Source organism: Parambassis ranga, chromosome 21 (assembly GCF_900634625.1).
Source record: "Parambassis ranga chromosome 21, fParRan2.1, whole genome shotgun sequence".
In the NCBI taxonomy this organism is placed as follows: Eukaryota; Metazoa; Chordata; class Actinopteri; family Ambassidae; genus Parambassis; species Parambassis ranga.
In genome coordinates, this window is record NC_041041.1 from 6,806,339 (window position 1) to 6,830,312 (window position 23,974).

General features: G+C 41.8%; 4 protein-coding genes across 4 annotated transcripts; all 4 read left to right on the forward strand.

The window, feature by feature from the left end:
* The first annotated feature begins 441 nt into the window (after positions 1-441).
* On the forward strand, positions 442-1,591 carry LOC114426320 (trace amine-associated receptor 5-like). Its single transcript, XM_028393656.1, has 2 exons — positions 442-617; positions 781-1,591. Exons 1-2 carry the CDS (start codon positions 442-444, stop codon positions 1,589-1,591), a joined length of 987 nt encoding a protein of 328 aa, XP_028249457.1.
* A 3,786-nt stretch (positions 1,592-5,377) lies between these two features.
* Positions 5,378-6,534, forward strand: LOC114426487 (trace amine-associated receptor 5-like). Its single transcript, XM_028393920.1, has 2 exons — positions 5,378-5,553; positions 5,724-6,534. Exons 1-2 carry the CDS (start codon positions 5,378-5,380, stop codon positions 6,532-6,534), a joined length of 987 nt encoding a protein of 328 aa, XP_028249721.1.
* Positions 6,535-16,745: 10,211 nt separating this feature from the next.
* LOC114426366 (trace amine-associated receptor 13c-like) lies at positions 16,746-17,808 on the forward strand. Its single transcript, XM_028393734.1, has 2 exons — positions 16,746-16,918; positions 16,998-17,808. Exons 1-2 carry the CDS (start codon positions 16,746-16,748, stop codon positions 17,806-17,808), a joined length of 984 nt encoding a protein of 327 aa, XP_028249535.1.
* Positions 17,809-21,498: 3,690 nt separating this feature from the next.
* Positions 21,499-22,575, forward strand: LOC114426583 (trace amine-associated receptor 13c-like). The gene is made up of 2 exons (XM_028394091.1): positions 21,499-21,671; positions 21,765-22,575. Exons 1-2 carry the CDS (start codon positions 21,499-21,501, stop codon positions 22,573-22,575), a joined length of 984 nt encoding a protein of 327 aa, XP_028249892.1.
* Positions 22,576-23,974: the final 1,399 nt, after the last annotated feature.

Below are 23,974 nucleotides of genomic sequence, written 5' to 3' on the forward strand. Positions count from 1 at the left end.
AACTAGGCTGCTTCACTCATTTGTTAGCCGTTCAGCCCTTTTGGCAGTTTATCTGACATCGTAATGCTACGCGATGATAGGTAGCGGGGGAGTGGTCATAAGCAAATCAATGAAAAGTGAAGGCTGGCACATGTGGGTGCTCGGCAATCTCTGTGGATGCTCTGACTCCGAAACACCCATAGAATCGGCACCTATGACGCCCATAGTAATGCATAATTTTAAGTCTGTATATAATTAAAATAAGTGGATAAAAAAATCAACCAATCATTGACTCGCTCTTGGAGCCAGCCCCTAGTGGCTGTAGTGTGAACTGCAAATATGTCTGCATTGGCTTCAAGTCTGAGCCCTGGGGGTTGCCACGTTGGTTGTTAAGAGACAGTTGGAGAGGAGGGATCACAGAAAGAGATAAATAAGCTATGCTACAAAGAGTTTTAAGCCCTGATGATGGAGGCTCAGGCTGGAGTGGCGCTCTGCTTCCCACAACTCCTCAATGCCTCCTGCAGGAAGACGATAATTCCCTGGCCTGAAGCTGTGCTGCTAAACATCGTGCTGTCGCTGGTCTCTCTGATGACTGTATCTCTCAATCTGCTCGTCATCATCTCAGTCTCCCACTTCAGGCAGAGATTACCTTCTTAGCTGAAATTTATGTCTTTATTTGATCAGCAATACTCTGATATATAAAAACTGTAAAGTTTCTACTGCTGTAGCTGCACCAGTGACATATTTTTATTCATATAGACATGATTAATGGGTAATTGATGCTTCTTGTTCTCCCTGCAGGCGGCTCCACACTCCCACTAACATCCTCCTCCTCTCTCTGGCTGTCTCAGACTTTCTCGTGGGCCTCCTGCTGATGCCGATAGAAATCTTTAGAAAAACCACTTGCTGGATTCTCAGTGATATCACGTGCTCTCTATACTATTATCTGAGCGGCAATATTGTCTGTGCTTCTATAGGAAACATCGTTCTCATATCAGCTGACCGCTATGTGGCTATCTGTGACCCTTTGCATTACTCCACCAGAGTTACTGTGACAAGAGTCAAACTGTGTGTCTGTCTGTGTTGGCTCTGTGCTGCTCTCTACAGCCTTTTCTACACAAAGGATGTCCTGATTCAACCAGGCAGGACTAAATCCTGCCATGGAGAGTGTGTGTTAGTCATTGATCACATTGCAGGAACTGTTGACCTGTTCTTATCCTTCATTTTTCCAGTGACCATCATCATAGTTCTGTATCTTAGAGTCTTTTTGGTGGCTGTGTCTCAGGCTCGTACCATGCGCTCTCACGTTACAGCTGTCAGTCTGCAGGTTTCAGTGACAACAAAGAAGTCTGAGCTGAAAGCAGCCAGGACTCTGGGTGTTCTTGTGGTTGTGTATCTAATGTGTTTCTGCCCAATTTACTGTTATGCTCTTGCTGTGGACAGTGTGGTCAATACTTCATTTGTATATTTTATGGTCTTTCTGTTTTACTTTAACTCATGTCTGAACCCTGTGATCTATGCACTGTTCTACCGCTGGTTCAGAAAAGCTGTTAAACTCATTGTGACTCTGCTAATTCTGCAGCCGGGCTCCTGTGAGGCCAACATATTGTAGAGAGGCTGAAGAGTGACAGAGACAGTGCCTGCGTCACAGCAACATGCTGCAATGGCACCATAAAACCAAAACAATCACTCTCTTTGAGCAGAGGTTGTGAAGAATCCTGCATCTTTACAGTTTGCTTCTCAAAGTATTTAACTTTGATTAAAGATGTGTCTGTTCTGACTGAATATTTCTGCATCAGATTGTGGAAGTGGACAGCCTGACTTCTGCTTCACTTAGTGCTGTACTGATGGGTCGAAGCCAGTGTTAATTTTGTTGACGAATCATTTTCGTCATAGTTTTCGTTAACGACCTTTTTTTGCTGATAAAAATGAGACGATAACTAAATAAAAACTAACGCACGGTGCCAAAAACGAAGACGAAATGTATTGACACTTTCGTCAACGAATAAAAACGAGACGAAATTATTGATGGAGACGAGATCCAATCAGAGGAAATTTTGTTTGTGGAAGGAGGGACGAATCAGGAGACGGCGGCAGAGAGCCAATCAGAAGTAATCTCTCTGCGTAAGGACGTTACCCCGCGATGCTGGAAGAAGGCGTCCTCATGCATGGTCACACAACACAGGAGAAGAACAGACACACAGACACGTTTGATGTCAAGACAAACAAGATGGTTCAAACCGTGCGGAGCGACTATCAGCGGTAAAAACACAACAAACCTGAAGCGACGTTTGCAGACGAGTCATCTTAACTTCCGCTCAAAGATACACGTGACACAATCTATAAATGAAGACATGGCTGATGGTTTTACAGCATGCGACCTGTTTCTAAGTTGTCACTGAAGTGTTTTGATGTAGTTATGGAGGATTCATGAAGAAGGTCATGACTGAACAGTGTATTCAGCAGCTCACTGTTCATTGTTCTTTTGTGAAAATATCATAGCAATTAAATAAAGAGGTGTTTGTTTCAAATAACGTTAAAGCTGTGCCTGTTTTATTGCACAATAAAACCTTAATTATTACATTAAAAAATATATATCATAGAATTTTAGTCGACTAAATCCACGGCAGATTTAGTCGACTAAAATTCTTTGATATTTAGTCGACTAAAACTAGACTAAAAGTTAAAAAATGTTGATGACTAAAATGTGACTAAAATCAAATGACATTTTAGTCACAGGACTAAAATAAAAACTAAATCAGAAATTGCTGCCAAAATTAACACTGGTCGAAGCTGTGTCCTTATTACAGGGCCTGATCCTCTGAAGGACATATTGTAGACTGATTGTGTCAAAGTGGTGCGACGATGTTGCCCAATTTTGATGGGAATTTAAATATGGCGCAGCATTCACATTAAAACAGCTACGTTAATTGAATTGTTCTTGAAATTGGTTATTTGGTGTGTTTGTAAAATCTGTGCATGTTATTACATTCTCACACTCTTTGTCCTCCCTTCCTGTGACTCCTCTATGCAGAAGCCTTTGATTTCTCTCCTTGTAAATGAACAAAGGCCTCCCATCACTCAGCAAGGTAAAACCTCAAGTCCTATGACCTTTACATGGTGACTGCTGCTCCCCGCTAGAGGCCCTACAGCACCACAATCAAATAATGCCAGGTGTAGCTGGGCCTTGATTCAAGAACACATTCTTAACTGCTGGAAACATTAGCTGCAATCTAGAGGATGACATTTGCCGGGATTTCCCACAAGTCTTGTGATTCCAGTGGGATTCCTGTGGGATGGGAATCAAATTTTATTAATCTCATGATTGGGACAGTTGAAAATCAACGGGAGTGGGCAGGAGCGGGAATGCCATTCATAGATTAGGATTTTCTGTGTTAAACGATTTCTCAATGGTGCAACCAAAAAATATCTGGGGTCGCACCAGTGCGACCAGCTGTTAGAGGGAGATTCATTCTCTGTGACTCTGAAAGTCTACCTGTCGTCCAACAACAGACACACATCAGGCCCACATCGTGGTCTAAACCAATCAGAGACAGTGAAGGGCGGGTCAGACCGAGACAGTCTATGGAAACACAGAAGAAGAAGAAGAAGAACACGGATGGTATGCACAGAGAGCTGGATGTGGTGCGCTAAAGCTTGTTACACACTCCACAAGAATCGAGGTGATAAGAACAAAGTTCTTTGAGCCAGACATACTTCACTAGAAACATCTGCAGAACTCCAAATATGGCCCTACCACTGCAGCGCACACACACGTACGGACACAGGTTGAAGACATTCTGCTGCTGAACGTCGGCAGAAACAGTTTAGTGAACATGTTTGAAGCGCAGCAGCAGCAATATGTTACTGTTGGGGATTTCACGGTTTTGCTTGGTTGCCCAAATATCTATTTACCTGAATGAGGGATGATAACGAGCTATGTTCAAAGAGGTGGACACGTACCTTCATGATATAAACAGGTCTGACAGTAGCCTACTGTTGGACCTGTGTGATTTGAAGGCTGGTAGTTTTAAGAGTTAAAATACAAGGTTAACTGACGAACCCCCATTTAAAACGTATTTTTATTATCCACTATAGTGGAGCATGGTCTGCCAGTATGATATCTGCATACACTATAGCAGCTAAAAGGGTCTTTCCACCTTTAACAGAATGAAAAGGTTCTATCAGCTGAAGCTCAGCTTTAGAAAGAGAGGAGACACAGGAGAAACTGAGACAGAGAGGATGAAGAGAATAATGTACATTAGAAATGTGTTGAAGAACACTAAAATATGAATCTCAATCACAAATATTAAATAGAGGTGTATATAATTGTAATCATTTTTTAATACACAGGGCGGATGAGATAAGTGAGAAGCGACAGCCCGGAAATACAGAGAGATAAAGGATGTAGGGAAATAAAGAATGCTGTATTCACTGGAATCTTCAGTATGGATTTATGACATGCAGACCGGGCTGGTCTGCATGTCATGCAGCGCTAATACAGGTAATTAGCAGCTGGCAGGAGTGGGATGGAAGTGGAAGTAATTTTGAGTGGGAGCAGGATGGGATCAGGAGTCAGTTCTACTGGAGTGGGACAGGACAGGATTTATTTTTTTACTCCGGCCTAGGAGTGGGATGAGACTTTTTTTCTCTGGGAGCAAGATGGGACAGGAGCGAAAATCCACTCCCGTGTCATGCTCTACCGCAATCATGTGGTAGATGAAAAGAGTGCCTGCAGATAATCTGTGAGTCATCAACAATTTGCTGTGGCATGAAAATTAAACAGATATTTAACTTTATCGGTTCTTCCTTAAGAGACGTGTCCTGCTCAAGGTTTCTTCCTCTTAAAGGGAGTTTTTCCTTGCCACAGTGCTCTTAAGGGGGTTCAGGCTCTGGGTCTCATGCTCTGAGTTTCTGTGAAGCGCTTTGAGACAATTTCTGATTGTAAAATACGCTATATAAATAAAACTGAATTGAATTGAATTGAATTGTCCAACCTGTGTGAGGTCTGATAGGCCAGACTACATATAACTGCACATAGTCTGAGCCGTGTGGTGGACGTATGGCCAGCTAGGGTAGCTGCCATGCCTCCCTGCCCCCCATGGAAAAAAAACACCCCGTACAGTTGTCACTACAAGGGAATAAATAAGTTGAGACCAGACTCAGTTTTTTGAGCCAGGCTGTAAACAGGTTTATTTCTGCTGTTAAGCTGTTAATTTTAACATGGCAGTCTATGGGGATTGAGCCCCTAGTGGCTGCAGTGTGATTTGCAAATATGTCTGCATTGGCTTTAAGTCTGAGACCTGGAGGTTGCCACGTTGATTGTAAAGAGACAGTTGGAGAGGAGGGATCACAGAAAGAGATAAATAAGCTATGCTACAAAGAGTTCTGAGTCCTGATGATGGAGGCTCAGGCTGGAGTGGCGCTCTGCTTCCCACAACTCCTCAATGCCTCCTGCAGGAAGCCGACACTTCCCTGGACTGAAGCTGTGCTGCTGAACATCATGCTGTCGCTGGTCTCTCTGATGACTGTATCTCTCAATCTGCTCGTCATCATCTCAGTCTCCCACTTCAGGCAGAGATTACCTTCTTAGCTGAAATTTATGTCTTTATGTGATCAGCAATACTTTTTGATGTATTTGAATCATAACTGTAAAGTTTCTACTGCTGTAGCTGCACCAGTGTCATGTTTTTATTCATATAGACATGATTAATGGGTAATTGATGCTTCTCTGTCTCTTGCAGGCGGCTCCACACTCCCACTAACATCCTCCTCATCTCTCTGGCCGTCTCAGACTTTCTCGTGGGCCTCCTGCTGATGCCGATAGAAATCTTTAGAAAAACCTCCTGCTGGGTTCTCGGTGATATCATGTGCTCTCTTTACCGTTATCTGACCAGCAATGTTGTCTCTGCTTCTATAGGAAACATCATTCTCATATCAGCTGACCGCTATGTAGCTATCTGTGACCCTTTGCATTACCCCACCCGAGTTACTGTGACAAGAGTCAAACTGTGTGTCTGTCTGTGTTGGCTCTGTGCTGCTCTCTACAGCTGTTTCTACATGAACAATATCCTGATTCAACCAGGCAGGACTAAATCCTGCCATGGAGAGTGTATGTTAGTCATTGATCACATTGCAGGAACTATTGACATGTTCTTATCCTTCATTTTTCCAGTGACCATCATAATAGTTCTGTATCTGAGAGTCTTTGTGGTGGCTGTGTCTCAGGCTCGTACCATGCGCTCTCACGTTACAGCTGTCAGTCTGCAGGTTTCAGTGACAACAAAGAAGTCTGAGCTGAAAGCAGCCAGGACTCTGGGTGTTCTTGTGGTTGTGTATCTAATGTGTTTCTGCCCAATTTACTGTTACACTCTTGCTGTGGACAGCGTGATCAATACTTCATTTGCATCTTTTATGCTCTTTCTGTTCTACTTTAACTCCTGTTTGAACCCTTTGATCTATGCACTGTTCTACCGCTGGTTCAGAAAAGCTGGTAAACTCATTGTGACTCTGCTGATTCTGCAGCCGGGCTCCTGTGAGGCCAATATACTGTAGAGAGTCTGAGGAGTGACAGAGACAGTGCACTGAAATATGAAAATTATTATTTAAGTGGGAATTACAACTATATGTACAATACATATGCATATATATATATATGTGTGTGTATATGTATATATATACAGGGAAGACATTAATCTTAACCTATGACTGTCACATTAATAAATATATACACAGACACACACACATAGCATAAAAAAGGGCCAGCAGATGTCAGCAGTGTGGAGGTATTTAGGGATGACTTCACATCTATACTCTTTAGTCAATTTGAATTAAAATATTGATAATTTTCCCGCTTTGTGTGGTTTATTATTTTCTAGTGTGAAAACTGCATATTGTCCCTCTACTGATGGCTCACTGGAGGACACTCAAATCCTCCTCCCTTCTCATCCTTTTGCTGCCTGGCTGTGGGATCTGATCCCATTCTGCCTCCAGACCCGTTTGGCCAGACATCACGGCTTGGGCACAAATTTTAAACAGCAATTGAGTGTGTTGAAGTGCATGTTGTTACCCGTGCATGGTTGTAGGGGATTATTTAGTTATACATACTGTATCTATCTTTATTTATTTATTTTTGTGTTTTTAATCAGTTTATATTGAGAGGCTTTCTTTATTTATACTGGGCATTGGTTTGGGTTAGGTTGTTTATTCTTTTATAAGTATTGTTTTTTTCTTTTGTTTGTTATAAGCTGCTTTAATTGGGCATTTGGTTTTGTGTAAATTTTAGTGTGACCTGCCTATAAACTGTAATTTTGGTTAGTTTGGTTTATTACCTTTTTTGTCCTTTGTTGTGATAATTTGTCTTACCCCTCCTTTCCCCTTTGCAGCTGCTGGAGGCCGATGGTGGCATCCAGTTCACAGTCCTCCCCTGGGGTTGGATTATTCAACAAGAGTGTGTCTGCCAGGTGTGTTTGGGGTGATTTAAGTATTCTTTTTTTCTTTGCAGATCCCCCCGCTCTAGCTCCTGTCTGTAGGCTCCTAATTAGGCTTCCCTGTTCCCCTCCCAGTGTTAATGAGTGTTTTTAACATTGATTTAACCAAAGAGAAGCATTGCTTAATTAAAAACCACCTCTTGTGCACTTAAAGTGTCTTTACAAAATGAATTCCCAGAGTGGTGTTGTTGAGCTTCCATTGTGAATTATATTAGTAAGCTCCGAGAGGTGGACTGAAATCAATCCGTATGCGGATTTGCGTTGTTCAGACTCAGATTTTCCCAGTGTGAGTGGGATCTAAGATTATTGCTTCCTGTCCCATCGCACAATGCCAATAACATTAACACTACATGGTTAGGTGTAAAAAAGACAGAGAGCATCAGAGGGCCTAAGGTATCAAATAAGAGTATGAAGAAGATGTAATGTGGAGAGTCAGGGAGGAGGGACAACGGAGACAGAGAGACGCCAGAGCAGTGAGGAAGTGTGTCCACAAAGAGATAAAAGTGTGTGCATGACACGCATGACCACAGCTGCAACTCTCTCTCTCTGATGTCAACATCAGCCTGTCTGTGTGTCATCGTCACTTTCATTATCTAAAAGGCATGAAACTGCATATGCTGAGCTATATTCAAGATATTATGATATTATTATGTTACTGTCGTCAACGGAGGTCGAAGTGGTGCTTTGACCAGCAACATTAGCACTCTGCAGGCAGTCAAACACATGACGTTCTTGGTACTTAATTCCATGCTGGGTTGACAAATGTTTTAGCATGTTGCTAGTATTTGCACTATTACACAATATCATAGCATGACACTGATTGCACACGACAGAATTTTCATCCAGTTTGGTGAAATGAAGCCAGGAAACAAGGAGGACAGGACTATCAAAGTAAAACAGAAAGCACAACTAACAGCACAACTAACAGTTTCACCTCATAACAAAACAAAACTAAAAAATATAGTTCACCGTCGACTAGTTAGCATACAGCATTTACGTCAGCATACAGCATTGATGGCTCAAAGCAAGCGCAAAGTACGATGTGTCCGGGGACAGAAAAGAATTGAGGATGCTAGGCCGATGCACGGCAAAGTTATAAGGCATCTGGGTAAGATTAATATGTGTACTGATTTTTGTGCACCTACGCACAACAAAAGGGGGTGCTACAGAGCTATTTTGCCCCGCCCATTTGCAATGACTACAAAATTTTCACCACACCTACTGAGGTTTCCTGAGGCAAAGGGGCTTAAAACTGCAGAATAATAATAAACATTACTATTACAATAGGGCAGGGGTGGGCAATTATTTTATTGCGAGGGCTACATAGATTTCCATAAGAAAAGCAAAGGGCCACATTTTTTCACAAATAATAATATAAATTGGAGATCACTGGCACAGTATCTACCTTTATAAATATGCTCCTGTGACATTTTCATCATTGTAAGAATCTTTTGCTGTCATTTACTGGTTACTCCTCTGTCCTCTCTGTGTGTGTCCATGTCTACTCTGAGTGTGTGCTGGTTGTATGTTGAAACACACACACAGTGCAGAGCAGCACAGATGATGTAAAGATAATTTTACCGAAGAAAACCATTAGAGTTAAAGTAAAAGTTAAAGTAGCAAATCCCAGAGTTCTAAAAGTCGGGCAAGATCTGAGCTTTTTAAGAGCAGATGACGATGAAATATGTCAGCTGCAGCACTGCGGTAACATCGGAATGCGCCATAGGGTTTCTGTGTGCTTTACCATACATTTCAGCATAGTTGCGCAGCATTTTTAAAGTGTACACAGCGCGACCTTGTCTCTCCAGAGAGTAGATGGGATTACACAGTACAGCAACGTGGAAGAGACAGGGAGGGTTGGAAGGACGTTACCGGTAATGCCGTGCTCAACAGCTGACTTTTCCTGCCTTTGTTTAATATTGTGTACATGGTCCGTGGGCCGCATTGAAGACGCAAGCAGGCTGGGTGTGGCCCGCAGGCCGTGCTTTGCCCTGGTCTGCAATAGGGCCAATAGGGCCAGCAAATAGTAGTCCTCATGATTCCCACTTCAGTTTAAAACTACTTGGTTAGACATAGGTGAAAAAGCGTTTGGATTAAACTGGATTAAACAATAAACACATTTTATTTGGAAAAAATAAAATGTGTATCTATTCAGGGTTACAGGGATGTTGTGATGTGTATACATGTATAAAGGACAGAGTTCTGGGGCATTTATGCAACAGTGTATATCACAGGCTATGCTGCTACACAACACAAAAAATGGATAAAACTGACTGACTGAACTTAATGCAGTGAAAATACATTTAGAGGAAGGAAAGAGGAAAGGTGACACAAATCGAGAGCATCAGAGGGCCTGTAATGTACAACAAGTGTGTTGAAGACGTCATGTGTACAATGAGGGCGGCAGGACAACAGAGACAGAGAGACGTCAGAGCAGTGAGGAAGTGTGTCCACAAAGAGCTAAAAAGGTGTGTGTGACAGCGTTCTGGTCAGAGAGCTGCCACAGCTGCAGTTTTCTCCAGATCTCTGATAATGGAGGTCAGTGATGGATCAGATCTCTGTTTTCCAGAGCTCCTCAACACCACGTGCACGAAGCAGAAAATTTCTTACAGTTATGTTGTGTATTTTTACTTTCTGATGTCGTTCCTGTCTGTGTTCACTGTAGCTCTCAACATCCTGGTCATCACCTCAGTCTCTCACTTCAGGTTATATCTTGTTATGATTTTTAAACAGTGACTGCTGTTTTCTAAGTTTATTTTGCTCACTATAATGTTGTTTGTGTTCTGTTTTTTTGGCTTCCAGGCGGCTCCACACACCCACCAACCTCCTCCTCCTCTCTCTGGCTGTCTCAGACTTCACCGTGGGCCTTGTGGTCTTACCTTGTGAAACGATTAGAACAATGTCATCCTGCTGGTTTCTGGGTGATTTTATGTGTTCTTGTTTCAAATATACCACCTGCATCACTCTCTCTGCTTCAGTTGGAAACATGGTGATGATATCAGCTGACCGCTATGCAGCTATTTGTGACCCTCTGCATTATGCAACCAGAATCACTGCAGCAAGGATCAAACTGTGCATTTGTCTTTGTTGGCTTTTTTCAGGTTTGTATAGTAGTTACATACTATATATTGACTCTTCGTTGCGGAAATATCATAATATGTGCCACGGAGAATGCATAATTGTAGCTGACTACTTGACAGGAACGATTGACTTTGTTTTAGTCTTTGTTGCTCCAGTTACCACCATCATAGTTCTGTACCTCAGAGTCTTTGTGGTGGCTGTGTCTCAGGCTCGTGCCATGCGCTCTCACATTACAGCTGTCAGTCTGCAGCATTCAGGGACTCTGACATCGAGGAAGTCTGAGCTGAAAGCAGCCAGGACTGATTGTGCTGTTTTACACATTACACACATTAACCCTTTGTATTGTATAATTTAGTCATAGAATATAATGCAGTGTATAACTGCTTTCTATTATATCTTTCAGATAACCTAAAATGAAAATTTTCTTGTGGTGATATATAAAATGGAAAATGAAAAAGAAAACATTAAAGAGATGAGCTCAGAGTCAGTCAGACTCGAGGACTGAATGCAGAGTAGGATGAGGACAGGTGATCTGCTACCTTTGTCCTGTGCTAGAATGAAACTTTTACTTGTTGACATGTGTCATGTTCAGTTGTGTAACAAAAAGCAATAATAGTTTCAAATGTTTAATTTATTGTACAGTGTATTGTAAACAGGATGAAAACCATGTATTCATATAGTGTCACTGCAAGATAGCTAGCACAGTCAGTCAGGCTGAAGGCCTGAACACAAAGCAGGATGAAGATAAATTACATGCTACTGTTGTCTTATCCTAACATGAAACATTTTCTTTGTACAGTGGTTACAGCTGGTTAAGTTTTATTTCTTGTAAAAGGATCATAGTTTCAAATGTTGATGATGTTCTGTTATCAAATGAAACAGACTCACACACTTTACAGTCAATGTGCCGTTGCTTTTTTTTTCTGGACACACACAAAAAAAAACATTACTTTATTGTATCAGCTATGAGCCGGGTCCTGCTCAAGGTTTCTTTCTGTTAAGGGGGAGTTTTTCCTTTCCACTGTATGCTCTTTAGGCGGTTCAGGCTCTGGGTCTCTGTTAAGTGCCTTGAATCAGTTTTCAGTAAGAAATATATTTAAAACTCATGATAGTTAAATTTGCACATGCCTCATTAATCATCATTTAATCTTTAATCTTAATCTTTAAACTGGAGATACATGAAACATGATCCTGAGCCATAACACCACAAAAGTGTGTGCCAGTGGATAGTTCCTGGTTCATGTTTCCTTAATGAAACAAAACATATTGTGCACATTAATAACGATCTAATATCATCTTATCAAACCTACAGAACAGAAAATGAGTTGGCACCACCTCATGCTTTACTTTAAAGAAGATCTAGGCTCTGAATTGCTAGTCTAGTCAGGTGAATCATCTGCTGTAATGGAAGAAAACAAGTTAAAAGCTTAATGAGTGAAACTGTGGGAAAGTGACTTGGTTGCAGCTCTGTAGCAGGAGGGACAGGAGAGCAGGTGTTTTGCTTGAAACAGGCAAAAGGAAGAGCAGGCTTGATTTCCTGCAGGTGTTTTGTGTTAGCTGATTACCCTCTCTGGTCTGCAGCAGTATGCTGCTTGAGAGAGGAAGAAGACAAGCATCACAGAGAGGTGAGCAGCAGTGTTCAGCTGGCAGGTGGAGGTGAACCGGCAACAGCTCAAACTTCTTTGAGCCCAGTCAGAGAGGCAGGCCAGTGTACTTTTTCCGCCTCCACTGGCCGGAATCTCCATCCACAAGATGGACAGCTGCAGTTGACTCCCAGTCTTTCACGGACAGGTTCGAGGCCACTGCAGGGGCTGTTTGTGAGTGTCAAGTGTTTATTATTAAAAAAAGGGAAGGATACATCATAGTACTGAACAGAAGGTAATATTCATTTATGTATTTATGTATCTATATTGACCACTGCTAATTGAAAATGTGGTAATGTGGTTTTTTGTTTTTTTATTTTAACTAAACACCGTCTGTCCCCGCCCAACGGAGTGCATTAAGGCGTACACAGGAAGTGGGAGGAGGAAGACGGTGACAGTGGAGGTTTGAATGTGCTGGCGCCAGCGAGGATCGGCAGGAGCCGGCTAGGGAAAACTCCTCTGTCCGTGTTTGTTTGGAAATGGAGTACGAAAGAGACAAACGGAGCTCGGGTTTGGGCCGCGTCACGGTGCGCTGAGGACACACCGAGATGATACTGCGCTCGTCTCCACGGATCAAGAGTTTTGCAGAGGTAAGTGGATGGTGCAGTGGATGGTGCACTGGATGGTGCAGCGGACTGCCACGTGGAAGGCCGGGTTTGCTTGTTGTGTGTTTTCCTGGAATATACCAGTGTGAAATACCTATTTTTGTGGGACTGCTGTGGGACTAAATTATACTGACCGAGTAACCAGAACTTTAGGACGGTGTTTTGCTGTATGGACAATTTATTATTGTTTTGGTTAGGGGCCACGGTGTGTAAATATGTATAGTTTTGGTGATTTCTGGGGCATGGATATATATATATTCAGTGAGTTCAGGTTTACTGTGTTTTTCTTCTTGTCTGTATGGATAGAAAACAATAGAAAGAACCCCTTGGTGTGTTAACATCAGCTACTTTCCATAGCTGATTGTTACCAAAACTCTGTGGCGGGCGGGCGGGCGGGCACTGGACCTACTTAAAGAAAGCTGTCCCCTTACTGACCTGACCCAGAACACTGTGCCTCAGATCCTGTTCGATGGTCCAAGCAGTGTCAAAAATCATTTGAGAATTGAGGTCAAACAGGCCCTCTGTGGGAAACCCCCTCTGTACACCCACAGTGTTGGGAAGATTACCTTGGAAAAGTAATTAGTTAGAAGTTACACTGTTAAAAATGTAACAGTAGTATAACTATTTCAATTACTTTATCAAAGTAATGTAACTAATTAAATTTTAATTAGATAACTATCAAACGCCCTCCACATTTTACCCTGGTATACGGGAATACAGTGCCGTGCCTTGTGCCTGCCTGAAACACGTCAAATGATGTTTTTCAGTTAATATAGTTATTGAGGCTATTTAAAAACGCATATAGCGAACTGACTTTTTAAAAATTTCATGCTGGCAGCACGTTGTGTAATTAAAAATAGTATGAGCCGGTCCAGATGTGCTTTTGTTTGTTTTTGTAATTTTATCATGTTAAGAGATTCATGATTCAAGAAGTTTATTATCAAACGCACAGCAGAGGTTACGCTGAGCAATGACAGCAGAGGTTACGCTGAGCAATTCCTTACTTTGCAAGCTCCCTTCACATGACTTTGTACACAACTAAACTAAGATAAAAAAAAACAGTAGATTTATTTTAGTTTAAGGTAGGACATTTAGAATGTGCAAATGTGTTAACAATTGCAATGTTTGCATTGTGACAATGATGTTTACATGGTAAATGTTCAGTCAGTGGTTCAGCAGCCTGATGGCCTGTGGATAGAAACTGTTTTTTAGTCTGGTTGTCCTTGCTTTCACGCTCTTGAAGCGTCTGCCTGACGGCAGGAGTGTGAACAGTGAGTGCTGTGGGTGAGTGCGGTCTTTGATGATGTTGTGGGCCCTCTTTGTGACCCGGGCATTATAGATATCCTGTAGAGGTGGGAAGGCTGCTCCACAGATGAACTGAGCCATTTTAATGACACGCTGGAGAGCCTTCCTGTCCTGAACGGTGCAGTTCCCGTACCAGACTGTGATGGAGTTTGTCAGGACGCTCTCCACTGTACATCTGTAGAAGTTGCTGAGGAGTTTGGAGGGTAATCCAAATTTCCTCAGCTTCCTGAGAAAGAAGAGTCTCTGTTGAGCCTTCTTGATGATCTGCCATGTGTTGTGAGCCCAGGTAAGATCCTCACTGATGTGGGTACCGAGGAGTTTGAAGGTTTTCACCCTCTCTACCTGGGCCTTGTTGATGAAGAGTGGGGCGTGCTGGTCTCTCCTCTTCCTTGGGTCAATAATCATCTCCTTAGTCTTCTCACAGTTTAAGGAAAGATTATTTACCTGGCACCAAGACACCAGCTGAGTCACCTCTTGCCTGTAGGCAGCCTCATCTCCTCCAGTGATCAGCCCGATGACTGTTGTGTCGTCAGCAAACTTGATGATGGACATGTCTCAGCTGAGGATCCGCGATACGTTTAGTCATTGTGCTCCTTACAACCAAACTAAGCACTGGAAGAACGTAACAGAGGTTGATTTGCACAGACATTCATTTAAATGTGGAATTGTCTGGTTTGTTTGTAATGTTTTTTTCTGCTGCTGTTCTCCAGTATGAGTGAAAACATGCACTAGCGTGTGACATATTCCAGTCACAGGTTAATTTGCACAGATGCATTTTTTTAACTTGAAATAATCACTGATGTGACTTTTCTGAACTTATTTGTTCAGTCCTGTTTAATTTTAATGTTGATATGCACTGCTCTGTGACCTTAAGATAAGTGCATTTAAAGGTCAAAGTTACTAAATGTTTGCTTCATTATTATTTTAAAGCAGTTTGCATCTGTTATCAATAAATATTTCAAACATGGCTGGTTTGTGCCTAATCACTACTTACCAGCTTAACCTGTGAATGAAGTAGTTAACTTGACTGATGATTTGTCAGTATCATTTTAGAACAATGTTGCGATTTAGAGTCAAAAACATGTAAGTGCAATTGTCATCAATTAATCGTGATTCATTTTTTTGCCAATATCGCCCAACCCTACACCTTTATATATTTAATAGTTGTGATTGCGATATATATTTTCTTTTCTTCAACACATTTCCAATGCAGCTACAGTATTTTCTTCTCATCTTCCTCACCTCTCTGCCTCAGTGTCTCCTCTCTTTCTAAAGCTGAGCTCCAGCTGACAGACTTTTCATTCTGTCTGTTACAGTTTAGCTGTATGCAGATACTGGCAGACAATGCTCCACTATAGCAGGATAAAACAATACTTTTTAAATGGGCATTCGTCATTTAACCATGTACTATAACTCCTTAAAACTAGCTGACTGCTGTCAGACTGAATCAGCCTTCATGTGTCAGGAGTATCCGAGAAACTCTGCAGGATCTTCAACAACCATGACATCCCGGTCCATTTCAAACCTATGACAACATTAAGACAGAGACTGGTTCACCCAAAGGATAAGATTCCCAGGGAGAAACACAGCAATGTGATATATGCAGTCCAGTGCAGTGAGGAATGCTCTGATCTGTACATTGGAGAAACTAAACAACCACTCCACAGAAGAATGGCTCAGCACAGGAGAGCCACCTCCTCGGGACAAGACTCAGCTGTTCACCTCCACCTCAGAGACAAAGGACACTCCTTTGAGGACAACAATGTTCTCATTTTAGACAGGGAGGAAAGGTGGTATGAAAGAGGAGTCAAGGAAGCCATCTATGTTAAGCTGGAAAAACCTTCCCTTAACAGAGGTGGTGGCCTCAGACATCATCTTTCTACCACATACAATGCAGTGATTCCATCCATTCCCAGGAAGTTTGCACATACTCGCAGCAAGAACAAAGGGCTGTCAACCAGTCCCCCTCCGGCAGTTTCATAGTCGTTAGCCAGTCGTTAGACACACCTGGCCCAGTCAACCAGACCATCACAGGTAATTATGGAAAAAATTTAATGCTATTGTTTTTTAAGTTTTACCCAGACCCACCCACATAGGTCTGCAACCACATATAAACCATGTTTCCCCACCAAAAGTCCAGACGCCTTGCTTCACTCTTCTCCATGGGATCTTCCATGGGATGGAGATGTTCTTTCTCTGTCGGCTGTTGTCACCCAATCAGCACATCTTACATGCAATACAGTGGTTTACATGACCACAGTGAGACGGTCAGTGGTTCCATTAGCTTCACATTTGAGCAGCATTTGACCCCAGCTTTTTCTTAGTAAAGTTTGACTGTTTTTGCAAGATGCCTCTGCTACACAGCCCAATTATGGATAAAACCACATTAGAAACTACCGTAAGCACAAAATGGTAGAAAATAATTTGAAGCTGAACTTAATGCAGTAAATCCTGAAGGAGGAAGGGCAGAGAAAAGGTGACAATGACAGTACGAAGAAGATATCATGTGTGCAGTGGAGGAGGAGGGACAACCGAGACATGGAAAGAGAGCGAGGAAGTGTGTCCACAAAGAGATAAAAGTGTGTGTATGACAGAGTTCTGGTCGGAGAGCAGCCACAGCTGCAGCTCTCTCCAGATCTCTGATGAAGGAGGTCAGTGATGGATCAGATCTCTGTTTTCCAGAGCTCCTCAACACCTCCTGCAGGAAGCTGACACTTTCTCAGAGTGATGTGTTTTTCCGCTTTCTGATGTCGACCATGTCTGTGTTCACTGTAGTTCTCAACTTGCTAGTCATCATCTCAGTCTCCCACTTCAGGTCATCCCGTTATCCCCAGCTGTTTTCTCAGTTTATCTTACTCATATTGATGTTTTGATGTGTTCTTTTTTGCTTCCAGGCGGCTCCACACACCCACCAACCTCCTCCTCCTCTCTCTGGCTGTCTCAGACTTCACTGTGGGCCTCGTGGTCTTGCCTTGTGAAATAATTAGAAGAACAGCCTGCTGGTTTCTTGGCAAGTTCATGTGTTCACTTTTCAAATATGTCAACATTGTTACTATTTGTGCTTCAGTAGGAAACATGGTCCTGATATCAGTTGATCGTTATGTGGCTATATGTGACCCTCTGCATTATCCAAGCAGACTCACTTTGACACGAGTTAAGGCGTGCATTTTTATGTGTTGGTTGTGTGTGGCTTTCTACTGTAGTATCTATGTAAAGGACGACTTATTACAAAAAGACACACATACTTCCTGCTATGGAGAGTGTGAGTTTGTTGTTGATGACATTACTGGAATAGTTGACCTTGTTATTCTTTTTATCACTCCAGTTACCACCATCATAGTTCTGTATCTGAGAGTCTTTGTGGTGGCTGTTTTTCAGGCTCGTGCCATGCGCTCTCACATTACAGCTGTCAGTCTGCAGCATTCAGGGACTCTGACATCAAGGAAGTCTGAGCTGAAAGCAGCCAGGACTCTAGGCATTCTTGTAGTTGTGTTTCTAACTTGTTTCTGCCCATATTATTGTGTAGCTCTTTCAGGGGCCAACTCACACAAAGTTGTAGTGTTTTTTCTGTGTCTTATCTTTTTTAACTCCTGTATGAACCCTGTGATCTATGCACTGTTCTACCCCTGGTTTAGAAAATCTGTTAAACTTATTTTGACTCTGCAGATTCTGCAGCCGGGCTCCAGGGAGGCCAACATACTGTAGAGAGGCTGTTCATGGAGCTGATTATGCCCTGTGAAAATCATTATATTAATATTACTGAGTCTTATGCTTTGCATTGTTGCTCATGTAACAAAACACATTGGAGAGAGTCTCTACGTGATCTTTGTGATTGCAAATCAAAGAACAGAAAAACATCAAAATGTTGACATGGTGTTTAACATTTTTTAATTGTTTTTCCTAAGATATTCAGTTCATAGCAACATTCAGTGAATGATCACCCATCAATATAATAATAAACAAAAGGCATTGCATCAACTTACTTTGTTTTCATGAATTGTTTGGAACATGAGTTATTACTGCTACTGCTTGTTTGCTTAAATATCTGTTTGCTGAATGGGGCATGATGATGATGTGATAATGTTCAGGGAGGTGGGTGTGTAAGGGCTCATAGTGTGATAATAAAGAAATATTACTTGTACCATTATCATTTTGGTGTAATTTTGAGTTTACAGATATATAGACTAGTACTATGAGGCTTTATAAGCTTTATAATTTCCCGAAAAAACTATGACAACATCTAAAAGGTCTTTTTTTTCTTCTATAATTGGGTTTCTTGGAAGGCCTGAAAACAGAGTAGGATGAAAACAGATTATATGCTACCTTGGTCTCATGCTAACATGAAACCTTTTCTTTGTGGATTTATGTCAGATGGCAAGTTCAATTTGATTTTAATTCCAAACAAACTAATAAATAAATCATAGTGTCAAATATGTCATTTAAGTTAACAAATGAAACACACAGACACGGAATGGGTTATTTATCTTTTTTATGGACACACAAACTTTGCTTATTCTGCTCATACAGTTCATACAACAGACATTCAAAACTCATGATTGTGTCACATGTGATCTATTACCCATCATTTAAAGGGGAGATGCTTAAAAAATATTATTGGGTCTTACTTGGCTCCAAAAGTGTCCAACAGTTAACAACAAAAAGTGAGTGTTTGGTTTTCTAAAGAGAGTTGTGGAACTAAAATCATGTGACTGTCACCTGCTGCAACCTGTACTGCATGTACACCCTCAAAACACACACACAGCCATAGCCAACAGCCATAATTGGAAGTAGCATCTAAGCTGAATCAAGGTCCTAACTCCAAAACTGATGTGTCTTTATTCTGGACTATTACTTCCTTTTAAACATAAAACACTGAAAAAACCCTGTAAGAGCTTGTGGCCTCATCAGCCAGGTTCTAACCACAAAAAAAAACACAAATACAAACTAGCAGATTATTTCTTACTCCCCACCTCAGCGGCAATGTCCTTCAAAATAAAAGCATACATTTTAAAAATAAACCTTATTGATTTATATCTACCCATAAAGCAAATACGCATCATATACTACACAGAAATAATGAGCTCATAATATAACATTGAAAATAAAACAAAACATAATAAAGGTCATTTACACTCCCACCAAATTATGAGTGGCTAAGAACAACGTTGAACAAATAATTTCTAATCTCAAATAACCTTTACTCTACACTTTCTAAACACTGTAGGTAAAATCTGCTATATGAACACAGCACAGATGTTGGTGACGTCTTCTCAGGGGCCACCTGGAGGTGGGCTCCACATGACACCACCTGTGCTAAAGGCCCTGGGTGGATTTTCTGCTGAGACTCTGGAGTTTTTGTACTTTGGTACTGTCCTGGCTCTCACTGTGACTCTGAGAAATGCCAGTTTGGACTCCGGTGGGGCCCCTTAACAGCCGCTAAGGGCTACCTGCTAAGACTCTGGGGAACCCTTCTCCCTGCCTCTGGAGTAGACTCACCTCAATCCTGATGGTCCTCCAGCTCTGATGTCCAGTTGGTACCCTGGAGGGTCCTTATCTCTGGTTTCCTGTCCTGGGCCTGGTGGGGCCTCATTTCTGGTTCCATTCCCAACCCGGGAGGACCTCCAGCTCTGGTGACCTGTTCCAACCCGGAAGGATCTTCAGCTCTAGTGATCTGTCCTTTCACTGGACGGCCCTCAGCTCTGTTTTCCTGTCCCTACCCTGGAGGGCCCTCAGCCCTGGGTTCCTGTCCCAACCCAGGAAGGGTCCTCATGTCTGTTTTCCATTCCTAACCCGGGAGGACCTCCAGCTCTGGTGAACTGTCCTGACCTGGGAGGATCTTCAGCTCTAGTGACCTGTCATGTCACTGGAGGGTCCTCAGCTGTGGTTATCTGTCCCGACCCGGGAGGGTCTCTGTCTCTGGGTTCAGTGGCTATGGGTCAGTGGTATGTCTGGAGGAGGAAGGATGAAGCACATTCTGTCTACAGTGAAGCACGGTGGTGGCTCAGTGATGCTCTGAGGTTGCTTTGCTTCCTCTGGTGCTGAAAGCGTGCAGAATCTGAAGGGCAAGATGGATTCAATCAAGTATCAGGGAATCCTGGGAGAAAATACTTCCCAGCTCTGTGGAGTGCTTCACAGGGTCTTCACCATGAGCCCAACTGTCCAGAGGGTCCCTGTGCTGTGAAAGACATCCTGCATAGTGCCGGTGCCGAAGTTGGTGCCGCCCAGTGGTTATATAAAGTGCTATTTAATATCAGTTATGTTGAGCTATTTGAATTGTTCTTGTTTGATTTGTTTATAGCAAACAGCTATTTAACACAGATGGCTTTCTTGACTTGCTAGTGCCATCCAAAGTGTGTCGCTTTTATTGGAGGTGTAGATGGACTGCTGACTCTCCTGTGCTGTTCAAGGCTCCTGGTTTGTACAGGAGCAAAAATCACATTACTTTGTCTCCCTGATACTCCTGAAACATATAGAATGACAATCTTTGCTGTCCTCTCTCCTGTTGGTTGTGGGTCTTCTTTTTTTTGGCTTTAGTCATTGCCCAGATGGTGTAGCCACATGTTTGAAGTGCTTTGTTCATCATTGCTCCTTCCGTTTTCCCTCTGTGCTAATGGATACAGTTTGTGCTCTGTTGTGTAGGGTTTGGGTGACTCCCAGCTTGTTTGCTTATTATTACAATATGGTGTTAAATCTCAATGGATATGGTCTCAATGATAGAAAATCTTATCTCTGGTAAGGTGGCAGATGCTGATCTCCATAAAAGCCATGAAGTCCTTAGATTTCTCTTAGATTAGTGCTTCCTGTCTTTTCGCAAAATGCCAATAACATTAACACTATACTTGGTTAGGTGTGGGTACAAATTGTGGTTTGCTTTAAAACAGACCATTTCAAAACATTAAACAAAATTATCCCATTTGGAAGAAAATAAAGCTTTTTTTGTAGATTCTGTGGCTTTTCATGGTAAGAACTGTCGCCACAATCAGCACATCTTACATGCAGTACATTTACATGACCACAGTGAGGCGCTCAATGACAGTCCTTTCCATTAGCTTCACATTTGACCCCAACACGTTGTTAGTAAAGTTTGACTTTTTTGCAAGATGCTGCTGCTACACAGCCCAAATATGGATAAAACCACATTAGAAACTACCGTAAGCACAAAATGCTAGAAAATAATTTGAAGCTGAACTTAATGCAGTAAAACCTGAAGGAGGAAGGGCAGCGAAAAGGTGACAAGGATGGTACGAAGAGGATGTCATGTGTGCAGTGGAGGAGGAGGGACAACCGAGACATGGAAAGAGAGCGAGGAAGTGTGTCCAGAAAGAGATAAAAGTGTTTGTATGACAGGGTTCAGGTCAGAGAGCTGCCACAGCTGCAGCTCTCTCCAGATCTCTGATGAAGGAGGTCAGTGATGGATCAGATCTCTGTTTTCCAGAGCTCCTCAACACCTCCTGCAGGAAGCCGACACTTTCTCAGAGTGATGTGTTTTTCCGCTTTCTGATGTCGACCATCTCTGTGTTCACTGTAGTTCTCAACTTGCTAGTCATCATCTCAGTCTCCCACTTCAGGTTATCCTGTTATTGTTTTTAAACTCTAACTTCTGTTTTCTCAGGTTAGCTCATATCACATATTGATGTTTTTGTGTTCCTCTCTGCTTGCAGGCGGCTCCACGAACCCACCAACCTCCTCCTCCTCTCTCTGGCTGTCTCAGACTTCACTGTGGGCCTCGTGGTCTTGCCTTGTGAATTAATCAGGAGAACAGCCTGCTGGTTTCTTGGTGAGTTCATGTGTTCCCTTTTCAAATATGTAACCACTGTCACTGTTTGTGCTTCAGTTGGAAACATGGTCCTGATATCAGCTGATCGTTATGTGGCTGTATGTGACCCTCTGCATTATCCAAGCAGACTCAATTTGACACGAGTTAAAATGTGCATTTCTCTGTGTTGGTTGTGTTTGGCTTTCTACTGTAGTATCTATGTAAAGGATGACGTATTACAAAAAGACACACATACTTCCTGCTACGGAGAGTGTGTGATTGTTGTTGACTACATTACTGAAATAGTTGACCTTGTTATAGCTTTTATCACTCCAGTTGGCATCATCATAGTTCTGTATATGAGAGTCTTTGTGGTGGCTGTGTCTCAGGCTCGTGCCATGCGCTCTCACATTACAGCTGTCAGTCTGCAGCATTCAGGGACTCTGACATCGAGGAAGTCTGAGCTGAAAGCAGCCAGGACTCTGGGTGTTCTTGTAGTTGTGTTTCTAACATGTTTCTGCCCATATTATTGTGTAGTTCTTTCAGGGGCCAACTCACATGAAGTTATCATGATTCTGCTGTGTCTTGTGTATCTAAACTCCTGTTTGAACCCTGTGATCTATGCACTGTTCTACCCCTGGTTTAGAAAATCCGTTAAACTTATTGTGACTCTGCAGATTCTGCAGCCGGGCTCCAGGGAGGCCAACATACTGTAGAGAAGCTGTGCAGTAAGCTAATTATTCTCTGTGAAAATCATTATATTAATATTACTCAGTCCTATGCTTTGCATTGTTTTTTAACAAAACACACTGGAGTCTCTGCGTCATCTTTGTGATTGTCAAAGAACAGAAAAACGTCAAAATGTTGACATGGTGTTTAACATGTTTTTTATTGTTTTTCCTAAGATATTTAGTACAAAGCAACATTCAGTGAATGATCACCCATCAATATAATAGTGAACAAATCAACTTACTTTGTTTTTATTAATTGTTTGGAATATGAGTTATTGCTGCTACTGCTTGTTTGCTCAAATATCTGTTTCCTGAATGGGGCATGATGATGATGTGATAATGTTCAAGAAGGTGGGTGTGTAAGGGCTCATAGTGTGATAATAAATGATTATTAATGTTATATACTATTAGTGTCAAATCAATAATGTCATTTAAGTTAACAAATGAAACACAGACACAGAATGGGTTATTTAACTTTTTTATGGACACAATAACATAACTCTGCTTTAAAAACGTATGCTGCCCCTACAGTTATAACAACAAACATTTAAAATTCATCATTGACTTTACCCATATTACCCATATTTTAAAGGGGAGATACATGAAAAATATTAGTGGGTCTTATTTAGCTCAAAAAGTGAGTGTTTGCTTTTCTAAAGAGAGTTGTAGAATTAAAGTGAACCTGGAAGCAACAAATCATGTGACTGTCACCTGCTGCAACCTGTACTGCAGGTACACACTCAAAACACACACACAGCCACAGTCATAAGTGCATTCAATAGTACAAAGTGTGATATTTAATTGTAGTGAATGTTCATCCCTTTCTATGAATCTTTGTAGTTTTGATTTATTTATTTATATGTTTATCTATTTTGCATTTGAGGATTGCATCTGATTTTGTTGAACTACTCTGTATTGTACAATGACAATAAATATTTTATTCCTTCTAAAACATAGCAATGGCTTTCTTGCTGCAACTCGGCCTGTCAAACCTGCAATTCAAAGTTCCACAGTTGAAAATGAGACTTGTTTACTACAAATACAAACTAGCCGATTACTCCTTACTTCTCACTTCAGAGGCAATGTCTGTCAAAATAAAAGTATACATTTCAAAATAAAGCTTATTGATTTATATCTAGGCTCTAAGAACAGCGTTGTACAAATCATTTCTAAACTCAAATGACCTTTATGCTACACTTACAAAACACTGTAGGTAGCATCATCATCATTTCTGTAAAACATGCCTTCTAGTGTCTTCTGAGCAGGGCCGCCTATATATCTTTTGAAATATTGGAATTTGTTTGCCACAGGAATGCTCTTTTTACAGAAAGGGAAGCCTTCCACTTAATGAACTGAATCGGGTCACCAGTAAATACAGATGTCT

Bases quoted from the DNA above. Each gene is read 5' to 3' on its own strand.
- LOC114426320 (XM_028393656.1), top strand. From the start codon at position 442: ATGATGGAGGCTCAGGCTGGAGTGGCGCTCTGCTTCCCACAACTCCTC. The intron at 618-780 runs GCAGAGATTACC...TTCTCCCTGCAG, and splicing joins ATCTCAGTCTCCCACTTCAG to GCGGCTCCACACTCCCACTA.
- LOC114426583 (XM_028394091.1), top strand. From the start codon at position 21,499: ATGAAGGAGGTCAGTGATGGATCAGATCTCTGTTTTCCAGAGCTCCTC. The intron at 21,672-21,764 runs GTTATCCTGTTA...CTCTGCTTGCAG, and splicing joins ATCTCAGTCTCCCACTTCAG to GCGGCTCCACGAACCCACCA.
- LOC114426366 (XM_028393734.1), top strand. From the start codon at position 16,746: ATGAAGGAGGTCAGTGATGGATCAGATCTCTGTTTTCCAGAGCTCCTC. The intron at 16,919-16,997 runs GTCATCCCGTTA...TTTTGCTTCCAG, and splicing joins ATCTCAGTCTCCCACTTCAG to GCGGCTCCACACACCCACCA.
- LOC114426487 (XM_028393920.1), top strand. From the start codon at position 5,378: ATGATGGAGGCTCAGGCTGGAGTGGCGCTCTGCTTCCCACAACTCCTC. The intron at 5,554-5,723 runs GCAGAGATTACC...TGTCTCTTGCAG, and splicing joins ATCTCAGTCTCCCACTTCAG to GCGGCTCCACACTCCCACTA.